We start from the raw sequence: 16,913 nt of genomic DNA on the forward strand, positions 1-16,913 counted from the left end.
ATTCATGAAATACCTATCAATAAGCCTACGTTAACTTTGTGGGCACTATATCTTTGTTTGATGGGATTGTAGTCGTAAACTGATTCTCTTGTGCCCCAGATTTACGGTCCTGCATGGGTGATCACTGCCCTGGCACTCAGTGCAACTTTTCACGTTGCTTACAAAACTGGATGCTCTAATTAAATGTCTCGAAATAGACTGAAGTTTGAACCTCCATATTATAATACAGTATATAATGTTTTATAACGTGTTTATCACCTATAATGTTCTCACCAAGTCTCAGAATATCTTGCCTCTAAGATATAACCTAAGGCTCACATCAAAGGAGACATGCATCTTCAGCATAATGTTGCTCATCTCTAAATGAAGTTATAGGGTTATAAAATATAACATATATTACAAATAAAAATACAAAGTAGGCTATTCGTTTTTAATTACTTTAGGCTAATTATTGATGTGAGAGTGGACGTTTCGACATAAAATCAAGACATGGTTATTGTATACTAGGCCATTAATTTTATCACTAGTGAATTAACCTGCTGATAGTTTAGCATAGCTTAGCTGACTAAACTCAACTCCATGATTTACTATGGAGTCAAGCTGCGACTAGTGTGGGCGGACCGGAGCTCCGACATCACATAAAAATAAGTCTTTTTTTTTTCTTTTTTTTGACTGATTTCAGGTAGCTATTCTTTGGTTGCTGAAATCAGTTGTTTTTTATAAAAACGTAATTGTATGTAATGTCTGAGCTCCAGTCTGCCCACACTAGTCAATGCTCAACTGCAACGGAAATCATGGAGTTGAGTTTAGTCGGCTAAGCATAGCCATATGATAGGACTATAGAGATATGACTAATAGGATAGGCTAACTTATTCATCATGACATTATGCATAAACTATTTAATATTCTTACAAAATATATAGGCTATCCTATGGCAATAGGAAAATGACTAAAGTCAGAAATAATAGCCTAGAAAGAAAATCACTTTATTCAAACCAATTAATGAACAATTGATTGTGCTACATTGATGTATTCTTCATGCTTCCAACGCAGTTATTTTACGCCTCAATTGCCTTATATTCGCAGACCTTTTCGCTGCAGTCCTCATTTTGTACACGGTGACAAAAGTGTTTATTTCAAGAATATGAAGGTAATGCACCTGTTCTTCCTCTCTACTGGTCGAAACATGACTACAGTACCCACGAAACCCTGCGCTCAGCCTCTCGCTCACTCTGTGCTCTGCGCCAGTCTGTTCAGGGAACCAGTTCGCTTGGCCTTTTTTCTGCATTCTCACTGTTGCCTGGTGTCAACCTACACCCAGTAGACATATCCCTCCCTCTTCAACGACTGCTTTCAATTTGCCTTCACTTTTCTTATCACGAGCACTATTGGCGTTTGCGCTGCCAGTCAGACGCCTCTACCGTAGCTGGAGTTTAGTAGCAACAGCTCGGAAACATCTGGCTGCCGCAGCCCTTCTCTCTCTGCTCGCTCGGTCCGTCTTTCCTGCCACTGCAGGTTGTTATGGAAATTTGTTGAAAGTCAATCTAGTTATTTTTCAACCCCAAGAGGATTTGACGAAGGACGCAGGAAGACATTGGAGCTTGTTGTCTGTAAGTGCCTTTAATACCACAGTCCGAAAGGGTGATGAAAGGAGGTTAAAGAATGAAAGGGGAAAAAGTAATTATCCTTTCTAGCGACTGTTGTGTTCACAGAATAGTTGCTACATTAGCTCCTTCGTAGTGCCTGTCGGCATTGCATCGGGGCCTGCTACAGAACTGCAATAGCCTACTACTGATCGAACGTTTACTTTTTTGTTAGCCACCGTGGCTAGCTAGCTTGATTGCGTTAGTGTGTGCGCGAGATATTGGACTTGTAGTCTTGCCAATGTTGTGTTGTGTTGCTCGCGACAGTCTTACGTTCTGGAAGCAGCAGCGCAGAGAAATGTTGGTAGCCCCCTGGAGGAGTAGTTTACAGAGGTTGACAGATACATTGATCAGTTGCTTGTGTCGGGAGCAACGTGTCATGTCCAGTCTCAAGACGTTTAGAGAAGTAATGGCTAATTTATGACAGTTGTTTCCTGGCTTTTGATCTTTTTGTAGACTAGGCTATTCCAAAGAAAGGCAATGGCAATGATACAATGTATATAAATGGATAGAGTGTTGTGTGTGTTGTAATATTAATGTTGCGACATCGTTACCCAAACACACTATAGGGCTATTTAATGAGTCATTCTATCCTTTTCTGTAAAGGAATAAGCTATGTTCTGTGAAAAGCCTCGTATCCTGAATCGGTAATATAGGCTAATTATGTCCTATTTGCATGCAGTCGTTTAAACTTTCTGAATTGAAGGTAATTTAACGATATCTATGAATAACATAAGATATCTGGCCATAAGTTTGTTCTAGTAGCCTATATATTCGTGTGTTTCTCCTCTTTCTAAAGTATAGGCTACACTCATTAGCATAAATTGCTATTCATTCCTAAAGGTTTTGATCATGTAAATATAACTAAACTTGTGAATTGTATTACCCTTATGTCAACAGGAACATGTTGAATGTCTTGAATGTAAAGTTGACATCTATATAGCCTTCACAACAACGTTAATATATAATATAGTCAATTGTTATTGTTTTATATGAATAATAATGCTGCATATAGATGCATTGTTGTGGTCCACTCACATGGCAGAATAATTAATTTATTGTGGAATAAAAATACCCCCTGAAAAATTCACACGAAAGAGTGGAATACTTTCACAAAAGAAAGCAGAAGCTGTAGTCAGTTTTAGGCGGCCCATTAAGGAATAGTGTAGCTTTTGTTTAGAATATCACTCATGAGGTCAATACGATTGTTCCCATTGTTCTTTTATTAATTTTTCTGTCAGTTGTCCGAAGGGAAATGAATGACGGTAATGGCAAGGGCAGTGAACCATAAAGAAGTCGAAAACAATATCAGCTGCGTGGATCTGTCAGTTGCAAATGGTCTGTGCTGGGCTTTGTTTATGGTTACTGGAAGGAGGGCAGGCGGCAAAAGAAAAAAAACTTGAGGGTATTTAAATTCACCGCGCAGGAAACTAGGTTAGAAAAAAGTGTCGGTTTTCACACAGACTTATTTTCTTAAATTCTCCTTTACTTTAGAGTGAAGCGGTAGGGGGAAGTTGTCTAGTTTCCCACCCAAGCACCGCAATACATGTACCCCCTTTTTTTAGAGAGAGGAGAAAACAAGAAACAAAGTTGTATAAAGGAGAGGCTGGTGGCAGAGTGTAGAGGAGTAGCATATGGCTGTAAAAGGAGCACAGCTGGAGGTAGCATTTCCATCTGAACATGATGTCAGAGCAGCTGACAGGCTGCCATCCCCCAGTCTTTTATTCCAACGCACAGACTGGGAGTTAGTGTGTGTGTGGATCTGTGTGCAGGAGGAGGTATCTCATTCCCCTACAACATCTCCTCCACTTTGCATCTGTCTTTTACAGTTAGCATTTTTTTTCTCTCCTACCCCCTCATTGATTCTGCAAAAGAGCTGCAGCCAGTCCAGCTTTTCTACTACAGTGGACTTAATCAAGTTGATGCATACTGCAGGTACTGTGGGGAAGGGTCCGGGGCACTGGGATGGTTTTGTTTTGTATGAGGAGCTCTGGCTTTTCCAGGGCTTTTCCCAGGGTCAGGCTACTTTTAGTCAGAGCTCTATGGAAAAGGAAGTGAAGGATTTAGTCTACGTGTTGTGTATGTGTACAGTAGTTGTTTACTGTAGCTAAGCAGGGGACTTTTGTAGTCAGGAAGCGCTTTCCTAGTTTTTCTCTGGTTTGTAGTGAGCAAGTTGTGCTTGGAGTTGAATGTTTGTTGAAATTATCATCATTTTGGGGGGAAATTATTGTCATTTGTTTAAACCAAAATAAATTTCTTAATTTGTGTTTAATGATTAAACGCTATTTAACGTGTATTTATTGTCTGGTAAACACACAGTATTAATTGATCAAATCTGGTCTAACAGATAACTGCTACTACCAAAATTGGAACTTTATACTCAAAGTTATTCTGGTTAAAACATCCACAAACTATGTTTAAAAAAAAGTAATCTATAGTGCCATTTTTACTAAGAATAATTAAACATTTTAAATCTAACTGGCTGTGAAATTACTTGAAAGCCTGATGTCCTCTTTCCCTGGCTTGTGTTCATTTCTTCTGTTGGTGGTGACTAATTTAGAACTTGCAGATTTGAGCTGCCTGAATTGGCTAGACAGCTGTAATCGCACTCCTCCTAGTCTTAATCTCTTTATCTGGGCAGCAGCTGCCATATGGCCCCAGTCAGCTGGATCAGATGTTTGTAAGCCTCCTTCTCCGTCCCTCTCTGTCCTGACAGACCCCTAATTTGATCGCTGCTACCTTGTGAGTTGTCCAACTATCTTTATTTTTAGCCATCTTAAGGATTAGGATGGCTGTAGACTACAGGGCACTTAAAGTGATTGTATTGTAAATCTTCAGTGCCGTTCTCTTTGGAGAGGGTGTGCAGTTTCTAGAAAGATTTGAGGAGGGGGAGCATGGGGTGGTGGGGGTTGGCTGGGGGGTTGGACATCCTTGTCCCTGTAAGCCTCTCATTAAGGAAAATCTTAACTCCGCTCCAGTGAGGGGGATCGCACACTTGTTCACTCACATTCAAAAGGGTTTATTGAACTGCTTAATGTTCAGGCTCATGCATTATTTCAGGCAAAAAATATATACTTGGTTAACAGGTGTGATATTAATTTTTTCTCATTCAAATGTATGAATCTGTTATTATTCAAGTTTATTTAGAAAAACTTTAGAGAAATATTCATGAAATGTATTTCTGGAATAGGACTCTCTTTTTAGAACATATAAATAGCAGTGGGAGTTGACAAAAAAATCCCTTTTGTAATTACCAACAAGGCAACTTGTTTTTCAAACCCTTCAATTCCGCGTGTACAGTCGTTATTCTCAGTATACTCTGGAATAGGTAGCTTGTGTATGTAAGCACTGTACCTGAAAGCCTGTTACCTAAAGAAGCTGGTCAAGCCAATGTGGGTTATTAAAAATAACCTCACTAGGAGCTGGGACAGCAAAGCGTGGAAGCAGTTCAGTTAGCAGGCGTGCGGGAAGACATCTGTGTGACCAGGAGGCGCTTAGCTGCTGAAGCTGCTCTGTGATCATGTGGAACGGCAATAGGTCGCAGTCTAGAGCAACACCTCTCCCAAGTATCGTCTGGAAACATTTAGGTTTATGGAGCAATTACACTTTACCTGTTTTTTATTTGATGTTTGTGTGTCTGAAAGTTTGTTGGTGGTAAAACATGTTAGCAGAATTGTAAAAGGAAAATGTCTCTTTGGTGATGTTTTAGTGACAGTTTTGTAGATATAATTTAGTTTAAAATGTCAAGGATTTCTTGTGTAGGCTAATTTCTGTTCCCTTTTGAGTGAGTGAGAAAGAGGGTGAGTGAGTGGATGAGTGGATCCAGACAGGTTGTCTACAAGCTGAAACAAAACAGTATCTCTTCTAAAATAATGTGCCTCTAACATCTGCTGTCTGTTCTAGGTTATGAAGACAGCATGGAGTTCCCAGACCACAGCAGACATTTGCTAGAGTGTCTGAGCGAGCAGAGGCATCAGGGTTTCCTTTGTGATTCCACTGTTCTGGTCGGCGATGCCCAGTTCCGAGCCCATCGAGCAGTGCTGGCTTCATGCAGCATGTACTTCCATCTCTTTTACAAGGACCAGCTCGACAAAAGGGACATTGTTCATCTGAACAGCGACATTGTTACAGCCCCGGCGTTTGCTCTCCTGCTGGAGTTCATGTACGAGGGTAAGCTCCAGTTCAAAGCCCTGCCCGTGGAGGATGTTCTGGCTGCTGCCAGCTTCCTCCACATGTACGACATTGTCAAGGTCTGCAAGAAGAAGCTGAAGCACAAAGCCACTGCGGAGGCAGACAGCACCAAGAAAGAGGAGGATGCTTCCAGCTGCTCTGACAAAGTAGAGAGCTTCTCCGAGGGCAGCACGGGCCACCCAGCCACAGCTGACCTATTGCCCAGTGACGATGAGGACCTGGAGGCCAAACAGGACCCCAGCAGCCTGTGGATGAGGCTACCCTCCGACCAGGCGTGCACCCCGGCCACTGCCACCAGCCCAGGGGAGGCTGACGCCCATGGCAGTCCCCCCAAGCTGCAGTCCCCTGCCGGCAGCCCCAGCAGCTCTATAGGCTCCCTGTCCCGGAGGTCCGTGGGCTCCCGTGGCTCCCGCAGAGTGTCGTCGGATGCAGACTGTGTCCTGGACTTGTCTGTGAAGTCCAGCCTGACGGGGCCCGGCGAGGCCTTGTCCAATAACCCCTACTTCTGTGGTGTGGTGACGCCTGATAGCCTGAAGGGCACCCTGGTCCAGGTGAAGCAAGAGAAGAACACTGGCTCAGACGATGAGGACCTGGTGAGCGGCGACTATGAGATGGACCACAGCGGGCCAAAAGCCACCCCTCCCAGAACCAACGGAGGTGTGAACCACCACGTGGTCAGCAGCCATGCTCACAGACGCCTGGAGGCCCACCTCTCAGGCCTGCGTGACGCCTCCCTGGCCAGCGAGCTGGAGCATGGCGACAAGGTCAGCGATGATGACATGCTGGGGGGAGAGAGTGAGCGGGCCCAGGTCGAGGCGGCCAGCATCGACAGCGCCCTGCTGCCCTACGTGTCCAACATGCTGAACGCCCCCCACACTCAGATCTTCATGTGCCCGCTGTGCAACAAGGTGTTTCCCAGCCCGCACATCCTCCAGATTCACCTCAGCACACACTTTCGTGAGCAGGAAGGCGTGCGCGCCAAGCCCGCCAGCGACGTCAACGTGCCCACCTGCTCCATCTGCGGCAAGACATTCTCCTGCATGTACACCCTGAAGCGCCACGAGCGGACTCACTCTGGAGAGAAGCCGTACACGTGCACCACGTGCGGTAAGAGCTTCCAGTACTCCCACAACCTGAGCCGGCACGCCGTGGTGCACACCCGAGAGAAGCCGCATGCCTGCAAGTGGTGCGAGCGGCGCTTCACCCAGTCCGGGGACCTGTACCGCCACATCCGCAAGTTCCACTGCGAACTGGTCAACTCGCTCTCAGTCAAGAGCGAAGGCCTCAACCTCCCCACCCTCCACAGGGACTGGACCATAGAGGATAGTTCTCAAGAACTGTGGAAGTGAACCCTGCTGAAATAATCAGGACTTCTTTGTTTTTAAGCTAAATGAGAGAGGTAAGGGGAGTTGGAGCATGGGTTGTGGGTAGGAGAGGGGTCTGAATCAGTCATGTTTCTTGTACGTACATTGCAAAATCTTGTTAAATGGCACTTTAATAGGACATGAACATGTTACTACTGTTTTCCATTGTTCTGTTCTATTCTATTTGTTCAGATTTAGTTCAATATAAAACATGGCCACTGGTATCAGTAGCCAGTGTTTTGTCATCTTCTTGTGTATAGATACACTCCTTAATCTAAGGCACACCTTCAACGACAACCATATGAAGTGTTCAGGTAACACACGGACGTTAAAGACTATTAGAATCCACTAAACGGGTACTGTAATTATCAATTTATATCAGTACACATGTGTGTGTGTATTAATATGTGTGTATATAGTGCACTATATTTTTATTATCACATTTCATTGGTGTGTGTGCGTTTGCGTGTGTGTTTAAGGAAACTGTGCAAAGAGGTCTGCTCTAACAAGCTTCTGCTCCTTAAGCTCTTGACTGATGAAAGACATATGGCACTCATGCAATGTACAGCTTCCTTTTTCACATGAATTGAAGTATTTTCAAAAATTCTTTATGAATGATTATTATACAATTTCTTAAATCTATCTGCAGCCTTTAAACATCCCTTTAATTTAAGTTGGCTGTATCCTATAGGTTTCCATAGTGATTATGGATGTATTTTTGGAAAATGGGATCTGTTATTGCATGAAGTCCAACCTGTATATTTGAAATGTGAATTACTGTATAACTGTACACTGTAATTGAGCAAATATAGAACAGACTATGTGAATATCCAAGGGTGCAGTCGGTTAAAAAATCCGGAATATTACAGTTATGGAAAATGAATGAATATGATTTATCTTACCTTTTCTTGTTGTTGTAGTTTTTTTTGTGTGTTTTTTTTTGGGGGGGGGAATGTATTCTAAATTAACTTATTTCATTCTTAAGTAGTTTATTTATTTTCTCTGCTCCTTTTGAGAGTCCGTCGGGACTCCTTTGAAATGTTATTCTGGGCTGTGAAGATTCTGTGTCAATGCACTGGTCTGGGGTTTGGGTTTGTGTAGCGGTATGTGAGGTGAAGCTTGTCGTCAGACAGACAGAGGTGGCAGTGTGGGCTGAATGCCAGTAGTGACCTAACTAACTAATCTACTGAAGATCTCCACTACTGTGTTTGCCTCTCGCCCACGCAGCACTTCATCACAGTCTACTCTGCTGCATGCTGGTCAGGGAGTTAAGGTTCCCAACTACTGTAGCTATCCAGTTAACGTTCTGCTTTCTCATCGACATTAAGTAAGCGTTTTGGGTAATTTATTAATATTTTCATTTGGCACTTGTTTCTAACTGTGCGGCCAATGAGAATGTGTCGCACTGATCTATGAGAGAGAGAGATGCTCACCTGCTCATGCCTGAGTACTCCCAAAGGTTATTTGTGTTTCAATAGTAAAGCCTGAGTACTCCTGAAGGTTCTTTGTTTCAATGGTAAAGCCTGAGTACTCCTGAAGGTTCTTTGTTTCAATGGTAAAGCCTGAGTACTTCTGAAGGTTATTTCTGTTTTAAATGGTAAAGCCTGAGTACTCCTGAAGGTTCTTTCTGTTTTCAATGGTAAAGCCTGAGTACTCCTGAAGGTTATTTCTGTTTTAAATGGTAAAGCCTGAGTACTCCTGAAGGTTCTTTCTGTTTCAATGGTAAAGCCTGAGTACTCCTGAAGGTAAAAGCTGAAGAATCGGAGAGCAGCACTACACTCCTAATTTGCATGTCTATGTGTATCTGTTTGAGTCCTCCTATGTACTGTATGTACGCACGCCTGTTTTGTACTGAAAGCATAATCCTTACTTTTGAAGGGGGAGAATGGGCATGCTTGATTGCACCATTAAAGCTTATTTAACAGATTTATGCTGAAAAGATGCCTTTATGAAAATTAGTTATAAATTATAGATTCAAGAAATCATGGATACTATTACATTCAAGAGGAGATGTATTTAATCATGAAATTATTGAATTAACCTTAACATTATAATTTCTAATTTTTTATACAATTTGAACTGTTCTTTATTTCCATATTTTATTTAGGATTTTTCAAATGTTCACATTTTTATGAATGTGAACATTCTGAGAAAAATGCTGCACTCAAAAAACATTTGTGCACAAAAATCATGGAATCAATCAAACAAAAGCAAAACTTGAACTCTACCCAAACTCAGTTGTTAGTATGTAGGGTTATGAATGTCTGCACTTGTGGGGAGATACTGGCATGCCTGGCCTGGGGGTTTGGCTTGCTCTTCAGTGGACGTGGTAGCATCAGCTGGTGACATAGGTGCTCCTTGCCAACCATACACACTTGTCATGGCATTTTGCACAGTGGTAATTGATCTCTTTGCATCCATGGAAAATATATCATATGTGGGTTAGCGCTCTGTTTGAAGACTTATTTACAATTATTGCTGACTTTTCTTATTGTACTTGACCGCCTTAAAACTACTGTAAACAGCTTGTTTTTTTTTCACGTTATCACTGGAACACTGAAAGTGTGTGTAACTGGACTGTTTATTGACCATTTTTAAATAGAAAGGAAGCTGTGAAATGACCCAATAAGCATCTCCATTTACATCAATTCAACTTTGGTTACTTGAAAACAGTAAAGGTCCAATGGGGGAAAAACGTTCAAATGTAGGTGAAGAGAGGGGAAATAGAAAGAAATCGGTTAAAAAGGACAATCACTGTATGAAAAAGAAGCAGATTTTGATTCAAATATATTTGCTTCCCTGTGAGATTTTGTTTCTTTTTCTGGATTTAGACATTTAGCTTTGACAATCATAGTCTGTTTTTATTTTTTCTCAAGGGGAGTAAATTCTAAGGCTGTTTAGTTTTGTACTTTTTTGGTGTGCTGTTGTTGACATTTTTAAATTGTGTGCAAACTGCAATAAATTATAAGAACCTTGAAACTCAACTCCAATGTAAATGTGTGTGTTTAATTTGTCACATAAAGAGTGAATAACATGGGTACCATTCAGTCAGCACAAAACTACCGCACATTTAGAAGATTAGTTAAATGCTTATTATACATATTAATACAGCTTAGAGCCACAGTCATATTTTAACAGAAGGAAGATGTCAATCTGCTGAATTATTGTAAAATGAAGTATTTTTTCTTCATTTAGTTTCATAAGTGTTATAACAGACTGGACTTCTCAGAGGCCTGTATGTATTAGATACAAGCTCAATCAAATGTTACAATTACCAGTGTTGGGGAAGCTACTCTGAAAATATAGTTTACCAAGCTACCACTTACTTTACACTGGAGGAAGTTAAGCTACACTAAAGCTACCCTTAAAAATATATAAACTCAGCAAAAAAAGAAATGTCCCTTATTCAGGACCCTGTCTTCCAAAGATAATTAGTAAAAATCTAAATAACTTTACAGATCGTCATTGTAAATGGTTTAAACACTGTTTCCCATGCTTGTTCAATTAACCATAAACAATCAATGAACATGCACCTGTGGAACGGTCGTTAAGACGGTTACATTTGGTAGGCAATTAAGGTCACAGTTATGAAAACTTTGGACACTAAATAGGCCTTTCTACTGACTCTGAAAAACACCAAAAGAAAGATGCCCAGGGTCCCTGCTCATCTGCGTGAACGTGCCTTAGGCATGCTGCAAGGGGGCATGAGGACTGCAGATGTGGCCAGGGCAATAAATTGCAATGTCTGTACTGTAAGACGCCTAAGACAGCGCTACAGGGAGACAGGACGGACAGCTGATCGTCCTCGCAGTGGCAGACCACGTGTAACAACACCTGCACAAGATCGGTACATCCGAACTTCACACCTGCGGGACAGGTACAGGATGGCAACAACAACTGCCCGAGTTACACCAGGAACGCACAATCCCTCCATCAGTGCTCAGACTGTCCGCAATAGGCTGAGAGAGGCTGGACTGAGGGATTGTAGGCCTGTTGTAAGGCAGGTCCTCACCAGACATCACCGGCAACAACGTCACCTATGGGCACAAACCCACCATCGCTGGACCAGACAGGACTGGCAAAAAGTGCTCTTCACTGACGAGTCGCGGTTTTGTCTCACCAGGGGTGATGGTCGGATTCGCGTTTATCGTCGAAGGAATGAGCGTTACACCGAGACCTGTACTCTGGAGCGGGATCGATTTGGAGGTGGAGGGTCCGTCATAGTCTGGGGCGGTGTGTCACAGTATCATCGGACTGAGCTTGTTGTCACGCTGTGCGTTACAGGGAAGACACCCTCCTCCCTCATGTGGTACCCTTCCTGCAGGCTCATCCTGACATGACCCTCCAGCATTACAATGCCACCAGCCATACTGCTCGTTCTGTGCGTGATTTCCTGCAAGACAGAAATGTCAGTGTTCTGCCATGGCCAGCGAAGAGCCCGGATCTCAATCCCATTGAGCACGTCTGGGACCTGTTGGATCGGAGGATGAGGGCTAGGGCCATTCCCCCCAGAAATGTCCGGGAACTTGCAGGTGCCTTGGTGGAAGAGTGGGGTAACATCTCCCCCCCTTTGTTCAGGGACACATTCCATTTCTGTTAGTCACATGTCTGTGGAACTTGTTCAGTTTGTCTCTCAGTTGTTGAATCTTGTTATGTTCATACAAATATTTAAACATGTTAAGTTTGCTGAAAACAAACACAGTTGACAGTGAGAGGACGTTTCTTTTTTTGCTGTGTTTAGTTTACTTAACTAAAGTTACTTAGAAAAAGTAGCCGGACGACACCGGCCTCGGGGACGACCACAGGGACGCGGTGCGGGTCGATCAGGCTGCTGACGGTAAAAATCCCTGGTCAGCGAAGCGTCCAGGATGTCCACCGCAGGAACCCAGCACCTCTTCTCTGGGCCGTACCCCTCCCAGTCGATGAGGTACTGGAGACGCCCCGCCAGCCTCAGCGAGGGGACCAGGCACCACTGGCCTGAGGAGAGACACATGAAAAGTCGGGTTAATGTGGTACATCAGCAGGGAGTTGCAAACGGTACATTACCTCATTAACCCTCCTCAGGACTTTAAACGGCCCAACAAACCACGGGCTCAGCTTCCGGCAGGGCAAGCGGAGGGGCAGGTTCCGGGTGGAGAGCCAGACCCGGTCACCTGGAGAGAAAACAGGCGCCTCACTGCGGTGGAGGTCGGCCTGTTCCATGTGCCAACGCACGGCCCGCTGGAGACGAGTGTGCGCAGTGTTCCAGATCTCCTCAGTGCGCCGAAACCACTCGTCCACCTCAGGGGCCTCGGTCTGGCTCAGATGCCAATGTGCTAGGGCCCGCTGGTACCCCAACATGCACTGGAAAGGAGTGAGCTTAGTGGAGGAGTGGCGGAGGGAATTCTGCGCGTACTCAGCCCAAGGTAGAAAATCCGCCCACTCCCCTGGCCGGTCCTGACAGTAACACCTCAGGAACCTGCCCACTTCCTGATTGACCCTCTCCACCTGCCCATTAGCTTGAGGACGGTACCCGGAGGTGAGACTGACCGTGACCCCCAGGCGTTCCATGAACGCTTTCCATACGCGTGAGGTGAACTGAGGACCACGGTCTGACACAATGTCCTCCGGGATCCCGTAGTGCCGGAAGATGTGCATAAAAAGACGTACGTAGATCAGCTTTAATATTTCAGATAGATTGTAACTTCCATCAATGTAATTGTCTGTATCACTTCCAATCCCCCATATGTTTTTTTTCTCACAAATACACACACATATATACAGTGGGGGAAAAAAGTATTTAGTCAGCCACCAATTGTGCAAGTTCTCCCACTTAAAAAGATGAGAGAGGCCTGTAATTTTCATCATAGGTACACGTCAACTATGACAGACAAATTGAGAGAAAAAAATCCAGAAAATCACATTGTAGGATTTTTAATGAATTTATTTGCAAATTATGGTGGAAAATATGTATTTGGTCAATAACAAAAGTTTCTCAATACTTTGTTATATACCCTTTGTTGGCAATGACACAGGTCAAATGTTTTCTGTAAGTCTTCACAAGGTTTTCACACACTGTTGCTGGTATTTTAGCCCATTCCTCCATGCAGATCTCCTCTAGAGCAGTGATGTTTTGGGGCTGTCGCTGGGCAACACGGACTTTCAACTCCCTCCAAAGATTTTCTATGGGGTTGAGATCTGGAGACTGGCTAGGCCACTCCAGGACCTTGAAATGCTTCTTACGAAGCCACTCCTTCGTTGCCCGGGCGGTGTGTTTGGGATCATTGTCATGCTGAAAGACCCAGCCACGTTTCATCTTCAATGCCCTTGCTGATGGAAGGAGGTTTTCACTCAAAATCTCACGATACATGGCCCCATTCATTCTTTCCTTTACACGGATCAGTCGTCCTGGTCCCTTTGCAGAAAAAAAGCCCCAAAGCATAATGTTTCCACCCCCATGCTTCACAGTAGGTATGGTGTTCTTTGGATAAACTCAGCATTCTTTGTCCTCCAAACACGACAAGTTGAGTTTTTACCAAAAAGTTCTATTTTGGTTTCATCTGACCATATGACATTCTCCCAATCCTCTTCTGGATCAACCAAATGCACTCTAGCACGGGCCTGGACATGTACTGGCTTAAGCAGGGGGACACGTCTGGCACTGCAGGATTTAAGTCCCTGGCGGCGTAGTGTGTTACTGATGGTAGGCTTTGTTACTTTGGTCCCAGCTCTCTGCAGGTCATTCACTAGGTCCCCCCGTGTGGTTCTGGGATTTTTGCTCACCGGTCTTGTGATCATTTTGACCCCACGGGGTGAGATCTTTCGTGGAGCCCCAGATCGAGGGAGATTATCAGTGGTCTTGTATGCCTTCCATTTCCTAATAATTGCTCCCACAGTTGATTTCTTCAAACCAAGCTGCTTACCTATTGCAGATTCAGTCTTCCCAGCCTGGTGCATGTCTACAATTTTGTTTCTGGTGTCCTTTGACAGCTCTTTGGTCTTGGCCATAGTGGAGTTTGGAGTGTGACTGTTTGAGGTTGTGGACAGGTGTCTTTTATACTGATAACAAGTTCAAACAGGTGCCATTAATACAGGTAACGAGTGGAGGACAGAGGAGCCTCTTAAAGAAGAAGTTACAGGTCTGTGAGAGCCAGAAATCATGATTGTTTGTAGGTGACCAAATACTTATTTTCCACCATAATTTGGAAATAAATTCATTAAAAATCCTACAATGTGATTTTCTGGATTTTTTTTCCTCAATTTGTCTGTCATAGTTGACATGTACCTATGATGAAAATTACAGGCCTCTCTCATCTTTTTAAGTGGGAGAACTTGCACAATTGGTGGCTGACTAAATACTTGTTTTCCCCACTGTATATATATATACACACATACACACACACACACATACATATATATACATACATACATACATACCTACATACATACATACATATCCTTTTTTAAATTATATTTCCCTTCATTACTTTCCAACCCCACCAACCCTTCCCCAATTGGAGTAAACTAGTGAACAACGCTTAGGCCTCTACTTCCAGCCCATACATACTATATACATTTTATGGACACATTTCTATAATAATTAAATTTTGTTTGTTTTTACTCCTGAACTTCCTCCGATCATTTTCATGATGTCCATCTGGTTTGCTTCTATATGCCATATCTTTCTAACTGTGCTCTTTCACAAAAGCTCTCAACCTATAACCTATATACTTATTATGGACACAGTATGCTTTACATTAGTTATCTTGTTGTTATTAGTCCCATCCTTCAGCTCCATTCAACACCTCCCATCTATCTCTTAACACCATCCATATTGGATTTCTATTTGCCATATATTTTTCAACTGTACTGTGATGTTTTACAAAAGTTCTGAACCTTTCTATTCTCATTGTTTCTACAGATCGTAAATTGGAAATAAACATTTTTGCTAAAAGTATTATTATATTATTGATCGATTGACTATGACTTTTCAGATCACCCAGTAGTGCTATCTGCAGGGTTAGCTCCAGGTAAATGTATTTTATTTATTTTTGATTTTACTTTTATTTAACTAGGCAAGTCAGTTAAGAACAAATTCTTATTCAATGACAGCCTACACCGGCCAAACCCAGACGACGCTGGGCCAATTGTGCGGCGCCCTATGGGACTCCCAATCACAGCCGGTTGTGATACAGCCTGGAATCGAACGCAGGGGGTCTGTAGTGACGCCTCAAGCACTGAGATGCAGCCTTAGACCGCTGCGCCACTCGGGAGCCCTAAATATTGCAATCCTTTAGCCATTCCTGGACCTGTGTCCAAAAACAAGCTACAAATGGATAGTACCAAAACAAATGATCTAATGATTCTGTCTCTTCGCAGCAAAATCTGCAGAGCTGGGAAGATTGTATAATAATTTAAATTGAAAAATTCAAAGTTTTGAATCCGGCGTCGTTTTGCGTATCAATTCATAAACACTATGCCATGGAATCGGTACATCAAAAATCTCTTCCCAACTATTTTGCAATCTATATGGGACGGCTGTCAATCCTTTGGTCCTTAAATGAAACTGGTATACTTTATTTATCACAATTTTCTTTAACCAATTATATTCTTTAATGCAAGGCCGACAGACAAGTTCCTTACTTTTTCCCCCTTCCACTTTCCTTTTCCATTTTTGCGGTAATGCTGCAATTATTTGTTTGTAATTTTGGGTAGAGCAGACATTTCCATATGTTTTTGTTAGCTGCATGTGCGACATAACTCCACCAGTCCTACCGATAATATCATTTACGAAAATTATACAATTTTTAAACATTTTGTCAAAAAAACAAGGTGTTTTATCAATTAGTATATTTGAGTTTAACCACAATATTTGTTGCATTATTTGTTCTGTCGTTTCTGGAGGATTAAATTGAAATTGCAACCAACTTTATATGGCTTGTTTTAGAAATAGTGATATTTGGGAGATTATTACCTTTTCAAATAACTTAAAGTGAGAGGTTGTAATCTGAATAAAGGGAAAAAGGCCATTCTTGAACATTGGGTGAGACAATCTTACTAATTTGCTAGAGAACCAGTTCGGATAGGTCTAATGCTTTAATATTTAATAATTTATGTCCTCCGAATTCATATTCATTATATAAATGGGCCCGTTTAATTTTGCCTGGCTTGCCGTTCCAAATAAAATGGAATATTTTTTTCTCATATAATTTAAAAAAAACTGTTCGCTAGGCGTAGGCAAGACCATAAGCAAATAGGTCAACTGGGATAATACTAAAGAGTTAATCAGGGTGATTTTTTAGGGTAGGGGAGGGAATGGCCGGCAGGGATGTAGCTCAGCTGATAGAGCATGGCGTTTGCAACGCCAGGGTTGTGGGTTCGATTCCCACGGGGGGCCAGTATAAAAAAATATGTATTCACTAACTGTAAGTCGCTCTGGATAAGAGCGTCTGCTAATGACGTAGATGTATTTTTCCACAAATTGACAGGTATTTACCTTTCCATGGTAGCAAGATCTTATCTATTTTTGCTAACTTTCTATTAAAATGTATTGGAATGAGATCATTTATTTCATTTGGGATATGTATTCCGAGTATATCCACATCACCATCAGACCATTTTATTGGTAAACTACATGGTAATGTAAAAATTGTATTTTTTTAGTGATCCAATACGTAATATAATACATTTATCATAATTTGGTTGTGATCCAGAGAGGTTAGAAAATGTATCTAGA

At 42.5% G+C, this 16,913-nt stretch overlaps 1 protein-coding gene across 1 annotated transcript; it reads left to right on the plus strand.

Moving 5' to 3' along the window:
* The first annotated feature begins 1,529 nt into the window (after positions 1–1,529).
* On the plus strand, positions 1,530–10,174 carry LOC311135620 (zinc finger and BTB domain-containing protein 18-like). Its single transcript, XM_084169646.1, has 2 exons — positions 1,530–1,610; positions 5,547–10,174. Exon 2 carries the CDS (start codon positions 5,561–5,563, stop codon positions 7,181–7,183), a length of 1,623 nt encoding a protein of 540 aa, XP_084025772.1. The 5' UTR covers positions 1,530–1,610; positions 5,547–5,560; the 3' UTR covers positions 7,184–10,174.
* Positions 10,175–16,913: the final 6,739 nt, after the last annotated feature.

Source organism: Coregonus lavaretus, assembly GCF_964263955.1.
Source record: "Coregonus lavaretus genome assembly, chromosome: 1".
In the NCBI taxonomy this organism is placed as follows: domain Eukaryota; kingdom Metazoa; phylum Chordata; class Actinopteri; order Salmoniformes; family Salmonidae; genus Coregonus; species Coregonus lavaretus.